The 23,727-nt window shown below is 38.1% G+C and overlaps 1 protein-coding gene across 4 annotated transcripts in view; it reads right to left on the reverse strand.

The window, feature by feature from the left end:
• Positions 1-3,963: 3,963 nt before the first annotated feature.
• The window catches only part of TMEM209 (transmembrane protein 209), a 42,213-nt gene continuing 22,449 nt past the window's right edge, over positions 3,964-23,727 (reverse strand). The window contains exons 9-15 of one of the 4 annotated variants that reach the window (XM_030826263.1): positions 22,296-22,392; positions 17,685-17,810; positions 14,854-14,951; positions 13,170-13,284; positions 12,977-13,074; positions 9,678-9,751; positions 3,964-5,785 (exon numbers count right to left, since the gene is read on the reverse strand). In XM_030826263.1, the coding sequence (XP_030682123.1) occupies positions 5,731-5,785; positions 9,678-9,751; positions 12,977-13,074; positions 13,170-13,284; positions 14,854-14,951; positions 17,685-17,810; positions 22,296-22,392 (663 nt within the window). In that variant the 3' untranslated portion in view covers positions 3,964-5,730. The remainder of the gene's footprint in view (positions 5,786-9,677; positions 9,752-12,976; positions 13,075-13,169; positions 13,285-14,853; positions 14,952-17,684; positions 17,811-22,295; positions 22,393-23,727) is intronic. The other 3 variants (XM_003261328.4, XR_004033037.1, XM_030826264.1) reach the window with 3 other exon arrangements.

Here is a 23,727-nt window from a genome sequence, read left to right on the forward strand (position 1 = left end):
TGTTTGAGAAAGAATCATGCCTGGCTGCTGCTCCTGAGAAAACAAGTTTTGCCCCCAATGGAGCTGATCACCACCTTCTAACTTTCCTCCTATGGGATGCAGTGCATGAAAGCAGAGTCTGATTCGGGATTGTTATTTTTTCCTTCAAGTTTAGAAATGGGAAAGGAAGGAGACTGTGTTTTCTTGGTATACCAGAAAGCCCAGCCTTCAGGCTACAAGGGTGCTACTGTCTATGACTGGGGAATGAATGGCCAGGTCTCAGGAAGGGAAGGACAGAGGGAGCAGGAGGGACAAAGCTGGGCTAGCACAGTTGGGGTGGGTGGGTGTCAAGGCCATGAAGATCTGTAGCTCAGTGTGATCCAAGGAAGAGACAGTTGCTTTACAGTGCCAAAGGGGCCACTTCCTACTTTTATACTAATTTGCTTTTTTCCTTCACCTAAAAGCAGTCCATTCATTATTTTCACTCTGAGCTTCTCAATTACCTCTAGGTACGAAGAGTATCTTATCACTTATTATTTTTTTTAAGAGACAGGGTCTCACTATGTTGCCCAGGCTGGTCTCCAACACCTGAGCTTAAGTGATCCTCCTGCCTTGGCCTCCCAAAGTGCTGGGATTACAGGAGTGAACCACAGCATCCAGCCCATCTTATTTTTTCAGAAATCAGTGTAGGGCTGGGTGTGGTGGCCCATGCTTATAATCCCAGCACGTGGATCGCTTGAGGTTAGGAGTTCGAGACCAGCCTGGCCAACATGGTGAAACCCCATCTCTATTTAAAAATACAAAATTAGATGGGTGTGGTGGCAGGCATCTGTAATCCCAGCTACTTGGGAGGCCGAGGCATGAGAATTGCTTGAACCTGAGAGGCAGAGGTTGCAGTGAGATGAGATCACACCACTGCACTCCAGCCTGGGTGACAGAGCCAGACTCCGTCTCAAAAAAAAAAAAAAAAAAAAAATCAGTGTGAGAGACTAGTTGTCCCGCCCCAATTAATGACAGAGCTTAGTCCTCCCACTGAATGCTCAGTGCACTGAGGCCAGTGGCTCTTCTAGCCAGATTGATTTTGAAATACTCATTTTGGTTTGGGGCACAAAAGGATTTACATACAAATCTCATCCACAGTAGTGCCTGGGACTGCTTGCATGCAAGTTTGCTAAGAAATATGCTCAGGGTCGCTGCTGTCCCCTGTGGGGCGGCAGGGCTGTGGTGCTGTTCTCCACACCCATCCTGCTGTTAGACTCTCCTTCCTAACTCCCACTGAGGTGCCGCCTCTGTAGAATCCATAACCTGTCCCATCCCAGTGTGAAAACATTATTATTGATGAACATTTAGGGATCAAATTATAATGTGGCTCAGAGCTAACGCCTAACAATCCTGCACACCCAGCAGAAAGCTACTGGCATACCCAGTGAGATATGGCAGTGTCACTGGGGTCCAAGAGGCATAGGTGCTGATTGTACAAAGCCCTCTCATTCTAACTGGGCAGACAAAGCCTCACATGGGTCCTTCCCTGAAGCCTTCCTGCCAGAGAGCCCAGCTGTGTGCTGCTTATCCTTGAAGACTTTTGACCTCATCCACGGTCCAGGGACAGCTGTGACTAAAGCCACCCAGAAGGACAGGTAGGCCAGCCAGCCCCTGCCGGTCCCCGCCACTGGTCCTTGCAGCATTTGGGACAATGTTGTGCTGCTGCACATAAGTGCAGTGCCCTCACCCCCAGGTTACTAAGGAAGACCCCCAGAAGCACTGGAATGAGTTTCATCATTTTCCTAACACCTTTACTTTTCAAGCAGTAACCCTGTTGCAGCTGTCCAGGCCCAGGAGTGCTTCCTCCTTCTTAGGTCTAGCCACAAAAGGAAAGCCAGTGTGCTTGGAGGGATCAAAAGGTGTCCTCTGGAGGAGAACGTGAGGCTTTCCCAAAAGGCAGTTTTAGCCATTGACAAGTATACTTGAACAGCAGCACAGCTCAGACTAGTAAGAAACTCAGTTCTTGTGCAAGGATAAGACAAGACATGAGGACCTACTGTTCGACTAAATCCATTCATGTAGCTGTTGAGTGCCAAAGGAGGGGCACAGATCTAATCACTCAAGGGGAGAAATGACTGCCATCTGGAGTGGTCAGGACTAGCTCCAAATAGCAGGTTTAATTAGAGTGAAGTCTCAATGCAGGGGAAGACAGCAGATTGGGAGGGGGCATCCCCAGAGAGTGATCAGGATGAGAAGGTAGCATAGAGAGAACCCAGCAAGCAGTGAGCAGCCTGCACTGGCTGGAGCCAAGGGTTTAGGTGTATGAGGCCAGGTTGGGGCCAGATTGTGTGGAGCTTTAAATGTCAGGCTAAGGAATTTATCAGGGGGATGAAATGATCAAACAGGTGTTCTAGGAAGATGAATTTGAAGAGAATGTGCAGGATGAATTGGAAAATCTGGAAGCATGGCAACAATTCGAAGGCTGTGAGATTAATTAGGCTGTTGCAGTAGTCCTGTGTGGGTTGATAAGGGTGTAAATGAGCATAGTGGTGGCAGAAATGGAAAAAGTACAGCTGCAAGAGACATTGTTAAGAAAGAATGGATGAGGTTTGCTGCCTGATTGGATTGGGGACCCAGGGAGCTCCAGGAATCAAGAGATAACACCAGAATTTTGAGCATGGGTAACTGGTAGTACAATGAACAGAAAAAGGGATGTAAGTAGAGAAAGCTGATTTGAGCAGATGTGAACTCAGTTCCAGACACGGAGTTCACAGAATATCCAAGGGGAAATGTCTGACAGGTAGATGGAAATCAACACTACACCTCAGGAGAGACATTATGCTTGATGATGAATTTGGGAGTCAAAGGCAGAGAGGTGATAAATGAAGTGGAATGAATGAGATCTCTAAGGAAAAGCATATACAGTCAATCAGAGGACCGAAGACTGACCTTTGAGCAATGTGCGCATTTCTACTACAAAGCTGTCTAGAAAGGGCTGGGCGCGGTGGCTCATGCCTGTAATCCCAGCGCTTTGGGAGGCCAAGATGGGCAGATCATGAGGTCAGGAGTTCAAGACCAGCCTGGCTAACATGGTGAAACCCCGTCTCTACTAAAAATACAAAAATTTGCCGGGCGTGGTGGCAGGTGCCTGAATCCCAGCTACTCAGGAGGCTGAAGCAGGAGAATTGCTTGAAACCAGAAGGCAGAGGTTGCAGTGAGCTGAGTGTAGTGAGCTGAGATCGCGCCACTGCACTCCAGCCTGGGCAATAAGAGTGAAACTCCATCTCAAAAAAAAAAAAAAAAAAAAAAAAAAAAAAAAAAAAAAAAAGCAAGTGCCACCCCACATGCTGCATGTCTTTACTGTTAAAATACAAAATATCAGTGTCAAGTATATTTTAGTTTGAGAAAGCCACACAACATAACATTTGTATGTCTCAGTAGAAACTAAATTATAAACACCTAATATGCCTCTAAAAGAAATCTGGCTTAAGGATGATATTTATAGACAAAGAAAAGGATAAATGATGAAGTGAATGTAATCTAGAAGATTAGTGGATCTGATCCCACAAGAAGTCAAGCAATCAAAGAAAAACTTGTGACATATATCCTGTAAATAACATTTGATCAGAGATATTAGTAGACATTTATTCATTTTAACACAAGGACTAAAAAAATTGCCTTATTTGCAGTGCACTGTCTTCCTGAGGGGTGAATTCAAATGAATCTACCAAAGTATTTTTAATAAAAGCTATATTTAAGTACAAACTGGCTCAAATATTTGGGAAGAAAAGCTAATATAGGAAAGCTACCCAGAGTACAGTAAGCCACACTAGACTTATTAATAGTATGCAAACAAAACATCTTTTTAAGTGTGTACCCCATGTATATATTTACTGTAGACTGTAGTTTTTTGATAGTCACTTTAAAAATATTAGAGCTTTGAATTTTTAGACTAAAAGCTATCTAAGTCCTATAAAGAAAAAAAAACATTTTGTCTTATGTATTGTTAAAATTTTTCTCCAGTGCTTTTAATAAAGTATATGCAACTATATAGTTTAACAGCATAACAATTGTTATTCCAAGACATCTTCAGTAACTTTTGAAATAGCAAATTTAAATTTTAACATGTTCTTATATTTAACATGTTTGATATTTTCTTCTAGAATATCATAGCAAATAAATATTTAACACACACCAAAAGTACTTAAAAGGTAAGAAGCTCCTTTCCTTTGGACATCAACTTTTAAAAACACGTACAACTTTTTGAAAGACAGAATTTACAAAGACAGAACTGTACTGACTTAAATTTGGAATTTACTAATTACCAGGGATACTTTAGTGAGTCTGCATATGTGTATTATTAATACATCTTAAACCATACTGCAGATAACAAAAAAAAGATACTTACACTTCTCTTCCAGAGAGTAATGACTGTATTCAAAGTCTGAGGGAATGACAAAATGGGATGCACATCTAATACTGATACACAGTTCTTCAGAAAAGACTAGTTTCAGCTGTTTCCAGGTTTACAGAAGATGATGGAAGCAGTCTCTAATATGTTAATCAAGAAAATATATGCAATTGCCAGCTACTATATATATATACAGAAAATAAAGATGGTGAGTCAAACAAAACATACAAACTTGGTAACTTCTCACCCTCCAGATATTTTGAACATATTTAAAAAATTTAAACAGATAGGATATCACTGTGATCTTAAAAAGAGAACTTTAAAAATAACACATTATGGAATAGTAAAACTGAGTTGCTAAAACCAAAGTGGTAAACAGTTTTCTTGATGTCCTCACACTCTTAACTAAAACCCAAATTAAAACTACCAGCTAAATTTAATCCAAGTGTTGACTTTTTAAATGTCAATACTTCCAAACCTCCTTTAATAATATTTTAAAATATACATAAACTTAATACATTACTTAAGAGTTAATCTCATTTCTTTGAATGTGGGCTTTGGCCTAACTTGCAGAATGCTGGGGAAACATTAAAAAAAACAAAAAACAAAAACAAAAAACTAAATCAGCAATTTTCTTACTTTCTAAGTATACTATTAAATAAAGTAACTGAGGCTGGGCGCAGTGGCTCGTGCCTCTAATCCCAGCACTTTGGGAGGCCGAGGTGGGTGGATCACCTGAGGTCAGGAGTTCGGGACCAGCCTGGCCAACATGGTGAAACCCCATCTCTACTAAAAATACAAAAATTAGCTGGGCGTGGTGGTGCGTGCCTGTAATCCCGGCTACTCAGGAGGCTGAGGCAGGAGAACTGCTTGAGCCTGGGAGGCAGAAGTTGCAGTGAGCCAAAATCATGCCACTGCACTCTAGTCTGTGTGACAGAGACCCTCTCTCTCAAAAAAAAAAAAAAAAAAAAAAAAAAAGACTGAAAAAAATGTTTTTGTAGTACAAGAATCAGGTAGATGATTCTCATTTGGGGGTTATAATGAAAAAAAGACTCAAAATCTATTTCATTAAGGGGAATGGCACTATTTTGAGTCAATAAAAATCTGAAGGGTTGCAGTTTTGTAGTCAACTGAAATTTCTGGAAAGTGATATAAAATTAAAGGCAATGTCTCGATATAGAAGACACAGGACATATTTTTACAATTACATTTCATAACAGCTACATTTTTTGTTAAATCTAAAGAGTCTGTAACATACACCCATGTGTATTTTATTTCTGAAGAGTCAGTGGCTCAGAGATGTTTAGTTTCGACTTCCGGTTCAGTGAAATAGTCCAAATGTCGAAATATATGACTTGCTACTCGCCAAAGATCCACAATATATTCACACCAGATAGACCAAGATTAACTCTCCTATAAAGAGAAAAAAAATTTTTATTAGAATTGGTTGCCAAGCATTTAAGGTCTTTTTCTAATAACAAAAATCTTTATGATTCATACATGTTTAATTGATATTTAATGTGATTCTGCAATGAATTATGTTATACATGGTTTATCAGGTGAATTCCAGTAACAGTAATTACTTTCTTAACTATGCTTAAAACCCAAATTTATAATAAATAGATTTATGGAGTGTTGAGAGTTAGTTTTTCAGTAAACAAGAACTATTACACCAGGTAATAGCTAACAGAATAATTTTAACAAGCAAGATTAAAGTAAAAGTATCAATTACATTTAAAAGATGGAAGATATGGAGATGCTAGCCTCTCAGAGAACTGTATTACTTGATTTGAATTAGGAATTTACTAACTACTGGGGATACTTTAGTGAGTTTGCATATGTGTATTATTAATACATTAAATCCTACTGCATATAAAACAACAAAAAAATACATATACTTCTCTTCCAGAGAGTAATGACTGTATTCAAAGTCTGAGGGAATAAGAGGGCTATAAGAGAAAGAAATTACTCACCTAACAAAATAAATCAACAGATAATATCTGAAACTGAAGAATCAAGAGAGCTGTATACCTCTATTATTTGGAACTATGAGAGTAATAACAGAAGAAAAAGCCACTTGGGGAATACAGTCTACTTTGGGAAGCAGACTTGGGGAATACAGGGAATTGCTCATTTCTGTCATGAACTTTTAGCCCTCTATGACTTTTAAAATTATAAGAATGTATTAACTGGTAAAAAGCTGCCAAAAATGCCTTTCGAAACAGGTAATTTTTATCAACTGTATTTTCCATTTCTTCATACCCGCACCGACACTACAAATGATAAATATCAAATTTGACAGAAAGAAAAGTTAATTTTGACTTTTTGTGCATGAGTCTAAGCATCTTTTTGTGTTTAGGAGCTGTTTGCACACTTTATGAAGAAATCTTTCATACCTTTGTCCATTTTTCTAATAAAATCATATATGTTCTTTATATATAACAAATATAAGCTTGGATTTGCTACATTTGCAAACTCAATTACTACTGCTCATATTATAGCAGAATAATGCTTTGCTTCAGTTTGTCATTTAACTTTAAACTTTATAGTGTCTTTTCCTGAACAGAACATTTAAGTCACTGTGCAGTCAATTCTGTCTAGATTTTTTTTTTCCTTTTGCAAGTAGAACATTCATCTGATTCCTGTTACTGCACAAATACCTGGCATTAAATTGATAATGTATTTGGATCAGTCTGTGGGTTTATGGTCATAAATCCAAATGGACTATATTTGAGCTACTCACTTATTTCTTTTAAGTTATAGGAAAGTTTTTAACTATTTGTTTTAGGATGTATTTAAAAAATTATTCATGTTCGAAAGGTTAATAATTTCCAAGCTTTTCCCCGAGTTTAAAAACACTAGTTTTAGTCTAAAATGCTTAATTTTCCATATATAAGTTGCTCATTAAGAGAAGATAGCGCTTTAAAAATTGTATCAATTTCTTTTGGCCTTTCAGAAAATTTCATTACATTTCAGTAAATGAAAAAGTGCTGCTCCACTAAGCACTTTTTCATTTTAATGCATATGACAGACCGTATATGGCACTCAAACCTCATGCTATCATGACAAACCATTAATGCATCAAAATATCAATTTGGATCCACAGAGGAAAAGATACATTTTCAATTAAAACCAAAAATTAATTGCTTATTTATATTATACAGGTTAAGCACCTACAATCTGAAAATCCGAAATGCTCCAAAACCCAAAACTTTTTGAGTGACATCACGATGCTCAAAGGAAATGCTCACTGTAGCATTTTGGGGATTTTTAGATTAGGGATGCTCAGTAATTATTGCAAATATTCCAAAATCGGAGAAAATCAAATCCAAAACACTCCTGGTTCCAAGCATTTCAGATAAAGAATACTTGACCTGTATTAACAACATATTTATATCAAATTCCATATTCCGTCTAATATATATATGTAAGTATATTGACAACCAAACATTCCTAGACATTTTAGGGGAAATTTGACATGGGAGAATGTCCAAGATATACCATAAGACTAAAAATAGATCATGAAGTACTATGTTTGGATACAATACATTTTTAAGCAAAAGAAAGAAAAATAAAGCCAGGTGGAGTGGCTTATGCCTGTAATCCCAGCACGTTAGAAGGCCAAGGCAGGTGGATCACAGCCTGGGCAATATAGTGAGATACTGTCTCTACACATAATTAGAAATTAGTTCTAGTTTATACACTCCTGTGTTATTTAAATACTTGTCTACTGAGTATGCATTATTTTCATATTTTAAAAATAAAAAACCCTGTTAGTTTAGATGCCTCACAAAAGTGAGTTTCCTAATCTTTCTTACATTAAAAAATATATGATAAAAAGAAGCTAATAGCTGGGCGTGGTGGCTCACGCCTGTAATTACAGCACTTTGGGAGGCCAGGCAGGCGGATCACCTGAGGTCAGGAGTTTTGAGACCAGCCTGGCCAACATGGAGAAACCCCGTCTCTACCAACAATACAAAAAATAGCCGGCATGGTGGTGGGCATCTATAGTTCCAGCCACTTGGGAGGCAGAGGCTGCAGTGAGCTGAGATGGCGCCACTGTACTCCGGCCTGGGCGACAGAGCAAGACTCCATCTCAAAAAAAAAAAAAGTTAATAAATGTTCATATTTGTTTACAAATTTTTGTTCATGTCTGTTTTAATCTTTACATCTAATATATTTAAAGACAGGAGGCTTGCTTTCTCTAGAGCAGTGCTGTCCAATAAAAATACAATACGACATGAACTGCAAATGCAAGCCACATAATTTTAAATTTTCTAGTAGATACCTAATAAACAGGTGAAATTAATTTTAAGAACATATTCCACTTAACTAAATCTATCCAAACTAGTATTTCAATATGTAACAAATATATACAATTTTTAAGGAGTTATCTTACTTTTTGGGGGCTATGTCTTTGAAATCTGTTACACATTTTACACTTTAGCGCACCTCAATTTGGTCTAGTCCTGCTTCAAGTGTTCAGTGCCACATGGGGCTGCTGGCTACTGTGCTGGACAGCACAGTTCTAGGACACGTATAAACTCTAAATTACAAATAGGATGCTATCTAAAACTTAAAGACGCATGCATATCCAAAGTGGAAATGACCACAATCCCTTCTGCTCCAAGCCCATCCCCCCCACCCTTTTTTTTTTTTTTGCTAGCCTTAGGTTACTTAGTATGGCAGAGCTGGACCCACAACCCAGGTTTTCTGACTCCCAGATCAGGCACTACCAATATCCCTAGCTTTAGCTGGGGTCTACTTATTTCACATGTCATTTGATACACTAGAATTTCTAATCATCAAAATGGCTACTAAAATTTTGGATTTCCTGCAGTATGTGAGCTTTGTTACCAAGTATGTAAACAATTTCAACTGACTACTTTTCCATTCCAGTTAATGATATTATGGAATAGGTACCGACTCAGTCTCTCTGGAAGTGTAAACACTTTGCAGAATACTTTGTGTCTGAAATGAAATGGCTTAGAAAAAAACAGACTCCAGATTTAAAAAAATGTTTTTAAACGCCAAGAGTCTAATTTTTACCTATCTATGAATTATTCCTCCAGGGAACACAACTATAATGCTAATGATGTAGTCTACTTGCCTTTTACCAATGGGTTCTGAGGAGTCAGCTAATGGATTGCCCAAAATAGCAGAAGTAGTTTGTGACAGGGCTGAAGCCATTATCTATTGTTCAATCTATAAACCTTCAGTTACATGCTGCTGCCTTCTGCAGAATCTTAACGTAGGAAGAAAATCAGTAAATAACTACTTACGTTTTTAAAGCATAAGTACCTACCCAAGCATTCCTGACTCTTTGGTCTTTATGATGTACAGAAACATCAACAATGTATGAAACATATTATTTCTGCCCTGGAACAAGGACAAAAAAGACAAGATTTAAACCAAACCAAGAAGATTCAATCTGGTAGGTAAATATATATCTTATCAATTCATATCCTACTAAACTCAGAATTCCATATAATTCAGACTTTCATTTATTCATTAAACAAAGTACCTATGCTTTGTGCTAGGAAGTGGGAATACTGCAGTGAGTAAGACAGAAAGGATACATGTCAAGGACATAAGGGCCAGTAGGAAAGGCAGACAGTAAACTAAGAATCACAACAAAGCCTGAGGAATGCTATGAGAGGAGGTGCCATAGGAACATATGAAGATGCAGTGTCTGATTTAGACTGGTTAGCAACAGAATGTCTCCCTGAGGGAAAGATTTTTTTTTTTTTTTTTTTTTTTTTTTTGAGACCCAGGCTGGAGTGCAGTGGTGTGATCTCAGCTCACCGCAACCTCCATCTCCTGGGTTCACATCATTCTCCTGCCTCAGCATCCCAAGTAGCTGGGACCACAGGCGCCCACTGCCACACCCGGGTAATTTTTTTTTTTTTTGTATTTTAAGCTGCAACCTGAAAGATGAGCTTAAAGAAAGGTAACATACTGGGCGGGGGGGCGGGCGGCTGGGGACTGTGTTTCACACATGGGGAGAAACACTTACTAAGGCCTGGAAGAGCCTGGAGAGCTATTCTGAGGTTGGTGCCCCTGTACACTACACACACAAAAATGCTCTATAATGGCATAAACAAGTGTTGGGATAAAAAAAAGCTTTTAGACATACTTTATCAGAATATACTTTAGCATATAAATAACATATTAAATATAAATTTATTTTATCTGCAAGGGAATACTAGGCAGCATATTGCTAGCTCTAAAATCAAACTATTGTATGTAATTTTTGGTCTGTAAAAACAGCTCCTAATTTAGATTTTCAATTTACAGATTAACTTTTCCCCACTTACTCTGACTTAATGTGTTTTTAACTCAAGAATCTGAGAGAATGTATGATTTTTAAAAGATAATGTTCACACTGTGAGAAAAAGGAAAAAAAAACAGACAGTTGTTAAAAAACAAAGATTGGCATGGATATTCACAAGAACTTCAATGGCCCAAAGTATTTACATACAAAGCTAAAATATTAAACTTGAAAGAAATGAAATTAAAAACTCTTCCTGAGAATCTGAGAGAGCACAATTTATTATTACAGCCAATGTAAAATTTCTTAGTAAAGATGCTGGTAACAAAAATAATTGCAAAGGTTATCAACAGAACTGACACTTGCAATTAAGAATAAAAAACCAGGCCGGGTGTGGTGGCTCACATCTGTTATCATCCCAGCACTTTGGGAGGGCAAGGCAGGCGGATCACGAGGTCAGATCAAGACCATCCTGGCTAACACGGTAAAATCCCCGTCTCTTACTAAAAATACAAAAAAAATTAGCCAAGCATGGTGGCACACGCCTGTAGTCCCAGCTACTCAGGAGGCTGAGGCAGGAGAATCCCTTGAACCTGGGAGGCAGAGGTTGCAGTGAGCCGAGATCACGCCACTGCACTCCAGCCTGGACGTCAGAGCAAGACTCTGTCTCAAAAAAAGAGTAAAAAACCTGTATGTGCTTGTAATCTTAGCTACTCAACAGGCTGTGTCAGGAGGATCGCTTGAACCCAGGAATGTGATACCAGCCTAAGCAACACAGCAAGACTACCTCAAAAAAAAAGTAAAACACATTAATGGAGGTATAAATTGATATAATAACCTTTATTATAAAGTAATTTGGTAATACGTTATTTTTAAAGTCTTAAAAATATTTTGACCTAGAATTCCACTTTTAGAACTCTGGACTAAAGAAATGCAGATAGCTGTATGCATGAAGATACATTTTCAGCAGTATTTTTATTTTATTTTATTTATTTTTTTGAGATGGAGACTTGCTCCGCCACCCAGGCTGGAGTGCAGTGGCGTGATCTCGGCTCATGCAAGCTCTATCTCCCGGGTTCATGTCATTCTCCTGCCTCAGCCTCCTCAGCAGCTGGGACTACAGGCGCCCGCTGCCACGCCCGGCTAAATTCTTTTGTATTTTTAGTAGAGACAGGGTTTCACCGTGTTAGTCAGGATGGTCTCAATCTCCTGACTTCATGATCCGCCCACCTCCGCCTTTTCAGCAGTATTTATAATAAAAAATAAGAAATACCCAAAATGTACAACAGTAGAGAAATGGTTGAATAAATTATACTAGTGAAGTTTTTTTTATAGCCATTAAGAAGTGTTTTTAGGCCGGGCATGGTGGCTTATGCCTGTAATCCCAGCACTTTGGGAGGTCAAGGTGGGCAGACTGCCTGAGCTCAGGAGTTTGAGACCAGCCTGGGCAACGTGGTGAAACCCCATCTCTACTAAAATACAAAAAAACAGCCGGGCGTGGTGGTGGGTGCCTGTAATCCCAGCTACTCAGGAGGCTGAGGCAGGAGAATTGCTGGAACCCGGGAGGCAGAGGTTGCAGTGAGCCAAGATTGCGCCATTGCACTCCAGCCTGGGTAACAGTGAGACTCTATCTCAAAAAAAAAAAAAAAAGGAATTTTTATGAAGATTTTTAATAGTATGGAAAATTATGTTATAAAGCTAATATTTAAAAACAGATATAAAACTACATAAGTAATTTTAGCCCATAAAAAATATAAAGAAAGGGCCAGGTGCAGTGGCTCATGCCTATAATTCCAGCACTTTGAGAGGCTGATGTGGGAGGACTGCTTAAGGCCAGGGGTACAGGACCAGCCTGAGTAACATGGAGAAACTCTGCCTCTACAAAAAATAAATTGGCCAGGTATACTAGTACGTGCTTATAGTCCTAGCTACTTGAGAGGCTGAGGTGGAAGGACTTCTTGAGCCCATAAGTTCGAGGCTATAATAAGCTATGATCATGCAACTGCACTCCAGCCTAGGTGACAGAGCTAGACTCTGCCTCTAAAAAGAGACATAAGACCAAAATGAAATTTACCAAAAGGCAATATACCAATCAAAAAATCAACAATGGCTGTCTCAGGTGATGGAATGAGTGATTTTCCTTCTTTTTCTTTATACTTTCCCAAATTAAGCACATATTACTTTTATAGTAAGAAATATATATGTATGAAACACATTTCCCCTAATTTAAAAAATTTACTTCTTCTATCAACATGAGATTATAATTTTAAAAACATTATCCAAGCAAATCACCCACGACATTCTGTAACAGCATCTTCTCTATATAGAAATACCTTTGGCAGGTTGTATACATGACGCTGGTAGATGAGCTCATAATGGGGAGGGTTGATGGCACTCTGATAAATGCAAAAAACATTCTCATTTGTAACATCTGTAAAGGAAGGCAATATGCTGCATTAAAAAACCAAACCCCCAGAGATATTTTGTGTGAAAATCTCAACACATTCTTTTAGGAGAGGTTTATACCTGGTTTATTTGGTGTCTGAACAAAGTGCTGAGAAGTAAAAGTTTTTCCATCGGGATACTTCGGATGTGGAGGTAATCTGGAATCAAGGTAGGTGCAAAATACATGCATGATGATCTAAGGATGAAGAAATATTTTTTTTTTAAGTCAGCATGAAAATCTAGCATGGATGTAGAGCCCTTTAGAAACATCTGTATTTATAATGATTCCAATTAAAAAATTTTTCTCTAAAGAGTGAATTAGAAAAATGCTGTCAAATGGTTAGATTTACAAGATAAAATCTGTAGAATAAAAAGATAAAAACACATAGTTCAGGTAGCACACCTATTCTTTTAACTGAAAGTATTATTTCCTATAAAGATAAGGAATTCAATAATTCCTCTTAAATCATAAAGGAATTCAGTGTGTTTAAGACATGAAGCTAGGCTTAATTCAAATAATCTACTCAAAATTTAAAATAGAAAAAGATATTTGCCATCAAATCAGTCTATATTTTGATGGGAAGGTTTCCTTTTCAAATTGAAAAAGTTTAAATACTCCAGCCTACAAAGTTACCATTATCTGTTGAGGGTAGGGGTGGAGGGTGGGGCTTAAACACCGGACTCCCATTCCCTACATATTTGATCTTCATTTTTAGTTTTCCATAGCAACCCTAGAAAAGCAGGGCATTCTTAGTTTTTTGCCAAGTGGATCATTCATACCAACACAGTTAATAGCAAAACCAAGATAAAATACATTCAATTCTCAATCTGAATCTCAACATAAAACTTAATTTTCACCCATAACAGTCACTATAAAAAAAAAGAGAACATAATTTTGAAAAACTGGTAAGCACACAAAAACATTTATGTTCTTTGATCTCCTAAATATAATTCTAGGAGTCTCTCTTAAAGTGACAATCCCAAGAAAGCAAGCAATGCGCATCACACTATTTGCATGCTGCATTACTTAAGATCAAAAAACAAGTAAAAATCCTTCTCTACCACAAGTGTCTCAAACTTTTAGGTCCACTATAGGAGAATAGTTAAATGACAGTGTGTAATAATGAAAAAATATCTAGGTAGGAGGAGGCTGAAGTAAAAAAAGCCCTAAATATTACAGAAGTGCAAAAAAAGCAGAATACATAATTTTACATACAGGAGAATTACAAATATGACAAAAACATTAAAAAATAGTAGCAACCAAGTAAAGGGAAACATACACAAAAATATTAACAGTGGTTGGGTGAACATGCTGATACTATTATAAATACCTTATTTTCTAAATTATTTTTAATACTTATTCTTATGATAGGCAAACCAAAACACATAAATCCAGTAACGGAAACATTGAACTGAAAAAACAAAATAAATCTAAGGGTCAGGCACAGTAGCTCATGTCTGTAAACCCAGCACTTTGGGAAGCTGAGGCAAGGGGATCACTGGAACCCAGGACTTCGAGACCAGCCTGGGCAAAAAAGTGAGACCCTATCTCTACAAAAAATAAAAAAAATTAGCTGGGTGTGGTGGCTCAGGCCTAGTCCCAGCTACTTGGGAGGCTGAGCTGGGAGGAGCACTTGAGCCCTGGGAGATCAAAGCTGCAGTGAGACGGGACTGTGCCACTGCACTACAGCCTGGGTGACAGAGTGAGACCCTGTGTCAGTCAGTCAAACAGTAAATAAATAAATGAATGAATCTAGGGGCTTACAGCAGAATCAGTGGGCAGGTCTGTATCCCACTTTCGTCCTTTGAAGTCGCCACCTCTGTTCCATCGAAATGAGCTCATACAACCTCCTTGAGAGAGTTCTGTGGCAACAAAGTGAAATTTTTAAAAGCTAAGAGTATGCAAAAAAGAAAAAAAAAAGGCTAAGGGAATATAATAAGGGAAGCAAATCATTTTAACTTGATCAAAACACCCAAACCTAAAGAAATACAAGATATAAAAAGATAAAAGTTAAACATGTCCCTGAAGATATCAGATAAATCCAAAATGTGGGATTTTAGATTTATCTGACTACTATTCTGGCTTCTTAAAAAAAAAGTCGATGGGTAGGGAAAATTTGAATGTGGACAATATATTAAATATCAGAAAATTATTATTTTTTAAAGGTATAATTGTATTATGGTTAGGTAGGAGAATGTTCTTACTTTTAGGAGAATGCATGCTAAAAAGTAATGACGTCTGCAATGTACTTTCAAATGGCACAGCAAGAAAAAAAAAGTGTGTGTGTATATATATGTAGAAAGAAAGAATCAAATATGTCAAAAGGTTTCTAACTATCCAATCTAGAACAGGACAGTGTTCACTGTATTTTTTTTTTTTTTTGAGACAGAGTCTTGCTCTGTCACTCAGATTGGAGTGCAGTAGTGTAATCTCAGCTCACTGCAAGCTCCACCTCCCGGGTTCCTGCCATTCTCCTGCCTCAGCCTCCCGAGTAGCTGGGACTACAGGCGCCCACCACCACGCCCGGCTAATTTTTTTTTTTTTTTTTTTTTGTATTTTTAGTAGAGACGGGGTTTCACCGTGTTAGCCAGGATGGTCTCAATCTCCTGACCTCGTGATCCACCGTGCCCAGCCCACTGTATTCTTTTAAGCTTTTTTGTATATTTGATATAAAACCTTTATATACTTTGTATATATGTGTACATACACAGACACTTTCTTTTTTTGGATGTACAAATACCCTGCTAACTACAAGGCAATCTTGCCAAAAAACTCAAACATGAATTTATGGGAAAGAGAAGGGGTTATGTAAAACTACACCATAGGGATGCATTCAGCAAAACCCACACTATGGGAACCTCTAAAGACAAACAATCCAGTTCTTCTGACAAAGAAATTGCAAAGGAAAAAAAAAGGTGGATGGGAAGCACATAGCTTAAAATAAACTGAAATAACCAATTTCAATGTATTACGATATTTGAATCCCAACTCAAACAAAGATTGCCAAAAAATTATGTATTTTTTTCAGATAGCTGGAAATTTGAACACAGACTTAATATCTCGTAACACAGGAAATATTAGGGCTAGGCAGCATGGTGGCGCTTTGGGAGGCTGAGGAGGGAAGATTGCCATAGCCAGGAGTTCAAGGCTGCAAGGAGCTATACACTCCTGCACTAGTACCATTACTGCACTCCAGCCTGGGTGACGGAGCAAGCCCTGTCTCAGAAAAAAAAAGACAAAAAAAAATAATATTAAGAATGATAATTGTGGCCAGGCGTGGTGACTCACGCCTGTAATCCCAGCACTTTGGGAGGCCGAGGTGGGTGGATCACCAGGTCAGGAGTTCGAGACCAGCCTGACCAACATGGTGAAACCCCATCTCTACTAAAAATACAAAAATTAGCTGGGCATGGTGGTGTGTGCCTGTAATCCCAGCTACTCAGGAGGCTGAGGCAGGAGAATCGCTTGAACCTGGGAGGTGGAGGTTGCAGTGAGCCAAGATTGCGCCACTGCACTCCAGCCTGGCGACAGAGAGACTGTCTCCAAAAAAAAAAAAAAAAAAAATGATAATTGTATTCTGGTTATGTATGGTTGTATTAGTTTTCTAAAGGCTTAGCTGGGCACGGTGGCTCATGTCTATAATCCTGGCACTTGGGGAGGCTGAGGTGGGAGGACTGCTTGAGCCTAGGAGTTGGAGACCAGCCTAGGCAACATAGAAAGACCCTGTCTCAAAAGCAGGGGGTTGCAGGAGGCTTATCTTTTAGTGATATACAAAGAAATATTTACAGATGAACTGATAATGACATGAGGGCTTGCTTCAAATAACACAGGAAGAAAGTGGATGGGGTATGGATAGGGCAGGGGCTGGCCAGGGACTAGTGATTGTTGAGGCTGGGTGATGTGTACAAGAGGAGCGTGTATACTATTTTTTCTAGTTTTGTGTATGTTTGAAATTCACCTTATATAAAATGTTTTAAAAAGTCATGAAAAATGTTTATTCCTGAACCCTGCTCTAACCTTACGGGAAAGGGAGAACACTATAATATTTTCAAATTAAGATTTATGATAAATTTGAATACTATTTCTAAAACTTGTCCTAGTGATGAGAACCTTTTAAAAAGTTTATCCAAATTTTAAAAAATTCTAACTTTATGAATTGCTCTGTAAGTAGAGAGGCATAGAGGGTGTATGGGGGTGTCAGGGAGCCTACATTTCCTGATTCTCAAGTCAGTCTCCTCAGAAGAGCACATCTTCCACCAAATAATAAGAATATAACAGAAATATAAGGAAGCAACTTATTAAATAGGAATTATAAAAATTAAGAGAAAGCTCAGCACACTGGAACTATAAAGAATGTCATAGTGGCACCCATTCTTATGAGTCTAAAAGTAGGAAATGAGTGAAATAGTCACTGGAGCCCACTTAGCTCATATTTAAGTTTCCTACACAAAATAAAATTATTAAGCTATAATTAATACGTATTTATAAGACATAAGTTATACTTTTAATTAAAACAGTTTTTCCTTGTTAATCTTTACTGATAAAATTCCAGCATAGTAAAAAAGCTATTTTTTCCTCTTCAAATCAATAATTACCTTTGATCCTTTCAAACAAGTATTCCTGATTTGGAGTAAGGTCTAGATACTGAACGATTGTGTTCAAAGTCGGAATGAGAGGCGCTTTAACCAGGGCGGCTTGTTTCAAGCTAGTAATACTAGCCTCTGTTAAAATAAAACATAGAGAACACTGATTATTCTAAAAGTGAGTTTCCAAAAGAACTTAAATGCTCTTCTCATGTGTACATATAGCTGGTTTCTCACTGCCTTCAGGTCTTCATACAAGTCAATGACGTCTCCCCTGACCACCATACCTCAAATTTCACCCCTGCTCTCTAAACCTTAGTAACACTACCCTCCTGTGCTTTTTTTCTCCTTAGCACTAACCACTGTCCAATGTACTTTTTTTCTTTTTCTCTTTTTGTTTTTTGAGACAGTGTCTTGCTCTGTCACCCAGGCTGGAGTATAGTGGCACAATCACCACTCACTGCAGCCTCAATCTACTGGGCTCAAGCAATCCTCCTCCCACCTCAGCCTCACCTCAGCCTCCTAAGCAGCTGGGACTCCAGGCACATGCCATCACACCTGGTTGACTTTTTTTCTATTTAGTAGAGACAAGGTCTCACTATATTGCCTAGGCTGGTCTCAAACTCCTGGGATCAAGCAATCCACCAACGCTAGACTCCCCAAGTGTTGAGATCACAGGTGTGAGCCATTGTGCCTGGCCCAAAGTACTTTATCTTTTTTATTGTCTATCTCATCTACTAGAATGAAAGCTTAATGAAGACAGGGACTTTGGCCATTTTGCTCACTGCCGTATCCCCCAATGCCTAGAATAGTATTAACACCTGGAACAGACTAGGCACTCAATGTCGAAGGAGTAAATGAAAGAAAGCATCTTAATTTGCACGATCTACATTACCTAGAACCATTCTCAGCAAGATAGCCAGATTTACACATGCAACACCCCCTCCTCCCCTTCCCCAGAGAAGCAGCCAAATCGATTTTGGCAAATCTATAAACAACTAATATACAGAAAATTTGTGTAAGACATGTATAAAAAGACACACAATTGTTTTCAAAATAAGTTGAATTAGAAATTGCTCATTATGCCAGGACAAGCAGAAGCTTTTTATGGTAGTGACTTCTCTTTTTTTTTTTTTTTTAGTTTTTAATTTTTGTGGCTACACAGTAGATACACACACACACACACGAGGTGTATATATGTATGGGGTACATGAAACGTTGTGATACAGGCATGCAATCCATAATAATTACATCATGGAGAACGGCATATCCCCTCAAGCATTTATCCTTTGTGTTACAAACTATCCAATTATACTCTTTTAGTGATTTTAAAATATACAATTAAGTTATTATTAACTATAGTCACTGTTGTGCTAACAAATGGTAGGTCTTATTCATTCCTTCTAACTATTTTTTTTCCACCCATTATCCATTCCCACCTATCTCCCACCCCACACCCCAATACCCTTCCTAGCCTCTGGTAACCATCCCTCTACTCTGTGTCCATAAGTTCAATTGTTTTGATTTTCAGATCCCACAAATAAGTGAGAACATGCAATGTTTTTCTTTCTGTACCTGGCTTATTTTACTTAACACAATGATCTCCAGTTCCATTCATGTTGTTGCAAATTACAGGATCTCATTCTTTTTATGGCTGAATATTACTCCATTTGTATATGTACCATATTTTCTTTATTCATTCTGTAGCTGGACACTTAGGTTGCTTCCAAATCTTGGCTATTGTAAACAGTGCCACAACAAACATGGGAGTGCAGATATCTCTTCAATATGCTGATTTCCTTTCTTTTGGGTATATACCCAGCAGTGGGGTTGCTGGATCATATGGTAGCTCTACTTTTAGTTTTTGGAGGAACCTCCAAACACTTCTCCATAGTGGTTGTAGTAATTTACATTCTCACCAACAGTGTACAATGGTTCACTTTTCTCCACATCTTTACCAGCATTTGTCATGGCCTGTCTTTTGGATATAAGCCCTTCTAACCGGGGTGAGATGATATCTCATTGTAGCTGTGATTTGCATTTCTATGATGATCTTTGATGTTGAGCAAATTTTCACATGCCTGTTTGCCATCTCTCTGTCTTCTTTTGAGAAATATCTATTCAGATGTTTTGCCCATTTTTTGATCAGATTATTATATTTTGTCCTATGAATTTGTTTGATCTTTTTATATATTCTGGTTATCAATCCCTTGTCAGATAGGCAGTTTGCAAATATTGTCCCCCATTATGTGACTTGTCGTTTCACTATGTTGATTGTTTCCTTTGTTGTGCAGAAGCTTTTTAACTTGATGTGATCCCTCTTGTCTATTTTTGCGTTGGTTGCCTATGCTTGTGGGATACTAGTCAGGAATTTTTGTCCAGACCAGTGTACTAGAGATGTTCCCTAGTGTTTTCTTGTAAAAGTTTCATAGTCTGATGTCTTAGATTAAGTCTTTAATTCATTTTGTTTGTTTGTTTGAGATGGAGTCTCATCATATCCTGCAAGATAACTATGCAGAGAAATGTAAAAAGCAATTAAAAATTTCAAAATATCCAACCTTACTAGCAATATCCAATGTTAGGAAAAGCATTCTCATATGTGTCATGGTTGCTAGAGTACAAACTGGTAAAAGTTTTTTGGAGAGATGTGTATCTTCTAAGTCTTAAAATATATCCAGATGCATTGGCTCATGTCTGTAATCCTAGCACTTTGAGAGGCCAAAGTGGAGGGACTGCTTGAGCTCAGGAGTACAAGACCAGCCTGGACACCCCGTCTCTATAAAAATACAAAAATCAGCCAGGTGTGGTGGTGTGTGCCTGTAGTCCCAGCTACTCGGATGTGGCTGAGGTGGGAAGATCTCTTGAGCCCAGGAGGCTGAGGCTGTAGTGAGCCATAATAGCACCACTGTATTCCCTCTTGGGCAAAAGAGCGAGACTCTATCTAGAAAACAACAACAACAACAACAACAAAAATCTTAAAATATTCATACCTATTGACACACAACTCTACTTCTAAGAAATTATCCTAAAGAAATAATTACAAATGTATACAAAGATTTAGGTAAGAGGATATGCACCGTAGCATTATTGGTAAAGGTAATTACTTAATAACTAAGTTATAGTATATATATTTTAGGTAATTTATATGGCACCCTAAAATTTTACCTTTAGCAGATCAGAGAGTTGAAAATAGGTGACAGAAAATTACTATTATTACATAGTCTTTACGCTTTATACAACTTTGTGATTAATATCTGCTAAGAGTCTTGGTCTTATATCTAGAATATATAAAGAAAACATCTCCCACTCAACAAAAAGACAACCAAATTTAAAAACGGGTAAAGGAACCAAAAAGACATTTCTCTTTTTTTTTTTGAGACAAAGTCTCAAACTTGAAGTCTCACTCTTGTCCCCCAGGCTGCAGTGCAATGGCGCGATCTCGGCTCACTGCAACCTCTGCCTCCAGGGTTCAAGCGATTCTCCTGCCTCAGCCTCCCGAGTAGCTGGGATTACAGGCACCTGCCATCATGCCCGGTTAATTTTGTATTTTTAGTAGAGATGGGGTTTCACCATGTTGGCCAGGCTGGTCTCGAACTCCTGACCTCAGGTGATCCGCCCGCCTTCGCCTCCCAAAGTGCTGGGATTATAGGCGTTGAGCCACCGCGGCCGGCCAAAAAAGACATTTCTAAGAAGATATACAAATGACTGATAAACACATGAGATGTTCAACATCAGTAGTCATCATGGAAATGCAAATCGAAACCAAAATGAGACACCATTTCACGCCTACTACAAGATGACTATAAAACATATGACAAGTGTTGCAAGGATGTGGAGAAAGCAGAACCCCATACATGCTGGTGGGAATGTAAAATGGTGCAGCTCGCTGCTTTAGAAGAGTCTGGCAGTGCCTCAAAAGGTTAGTCAGAGTTACCATACAGCTCAGCAATTCCACCCCTAGGTATATACCCAAGAGAAATGAAAACATAGGTCCAATATAAACACTTGTACGTGACTGTTCACAGCAGCATTATTCATAATAGACAAAAAGTGAAAACCACCTAAATGTCAATCAACTGATGAATGAATAAGCAAAATGTAGTAGATCTATTTTGAATATTATTCAGCAATAAAGAAAATGATGTAATGATAAATTCTACAACATGGACAAACCTTGAAAGCATTATGCTCAGTGAAAGAAGCCAGTCACAAAGTCATGTTCATATGCTGTGATGCCATTCATATGAAATATCCACAACAGGCCTATCTATAGAGACAGAAAATAGACTGGCACCTGCAAAGGGCTGGGAGAAATGTATAGAATGGGGGGTGACTGGTAAAAGGTGGAGGGTTTCTTTTTCAGGTGATGAAATGTTTTAAAACTGACTATGGTGATGGTTGCATAACCCAAGACTTTGGACTGTACATTTTAAATGGGTAAATTATATGGAAGCTAAATTACATCTTGATAAAGCTGTCACGTTAAAAAAACAAACTAGATTACAGACATTTGGGGTTTTTCACCCCAAGGTAACAAAATAAGTTAAGCCGTCCATTACAAGAAGTTTTCCACTTGGTAGATTTACTAATAGAAATCCAACACTGGGCTCTGTTTCCACATACCTCCTATCTGCAGCTCTGGACAACCCATTCGTCTCATCTGTGTGCTGACAGACTCAATCTCTTGAACAAGTGGCACTAATATTGTCTCATTGATCCACTAGAAGAAATAAGGTACAGATTTTGGATACATAATTCCCAAGTAGCTGTCAAATAATTCCTTTCTTTTTTACAAGCAACTCTAAGAATTTTTTTTTACTATCTTACAGTTGAATATTAAAAGAATCATAAAGTATAGTGAAAGAGAATGAAAGTAATAGCTACCTGAAATCAAGAGATGGTTAAGTAAGTATGCCACTGGAGTGTAAATTAACTAACTTACATTCCTTTTTTTCGAGACGGAGTTTCGCTCTTGTTGCCCAGGCTGGAGCGCAATGGCGCGATCTCAGCTCACTGCAACCTCCACTTCCCAGGTTCAAGGGATTCTCCTGCCTCAGCCTCCTGAGTAGCTGGGATTACAGGCACCTGCCACCACATCCAGTTAATTTTTGTATTTTTAGTAGAGACGGGGTTTCACCATGTTGGCCAGGCTGGTCTTGAACTCCTGACCTCAGGTGATCCGCCCGCCTCAGCCTCCCAAAGTGTTGGGATTACAGGCATGAGCCACTGCGCCTGGCAACTAAATTACATTCTTAAATGTTTTTTTTCCTGAAAAAAAAATATAAAACTTTTAGCTATATGTTAAATCTTTCTTAAAATTTTCTGATTATTATGTTTAGCTAAAAGGATAATCTTCGGTTTACATTTGTAGGGTAACTATTCACACATTTATTAATGTAGTGTTTATATTGGTTTGCAATCAGTAAGGCAGTTTTTCAAACTAATATAACTGCTTAACTCTCAGCAGGCTCACCCAATTCCCTAACCATGTGGAAAAACAGAGACTTATTACATTTGAAACTGGCTTTTGAATATTACAATATTTATTACTTTAGGACTGGGACTTTCAAATGCCTTTTCCATGGCTAATATAAAACTAATGCTGGGACGTGAAAAGACTGTCTAAGGATACATCCCATCTGGTTTGTGTGTTATTTTGTGTATGTGTTTGTAGCAACTTCAATTACCACTTCTGTTTCCATGCTTTTGTTTATCCATAAAATAAAAGGATGAACAAATGCTTCCAATGAAATACAATATTATAAACAACTGAAACAAAAACCTTCTGGGAACTTAAAAGATTTCTTATAATCCATGTAAGGAAGCAAATTTTGATATACTGGCAAGACTTGAACTGAATTCACATGAAGCTATTTATAGGCTTTATCCCACTGAGTGTGACTATTCACATGTTTTTCTGCAGAAGTATTAATGTGGTTGATTACTGGGTGTTAACTAGACTCTGGTGTTATAAATTATACGGTACAGGTATACATGTATTGCTTAAAAAAAAAATCCAAAAACTAAATTTTATAGCACATGGTCACCTAGGGAC

This window comes from Nomascus leucogenys, chromosome 13 (genome assembly GCF_006542625.1).
Source record: "Nomascus leucogenys isolate Asia chromosome 13, Asia_NLE_v1, whole genome shotgun sequence".
Taxonomy (NCBI): Eukaryota; Metazoa; Chordata; class Mammalia; order Primates; family Hylobatidae; genus Nomascus; species Nomascus leucogenys.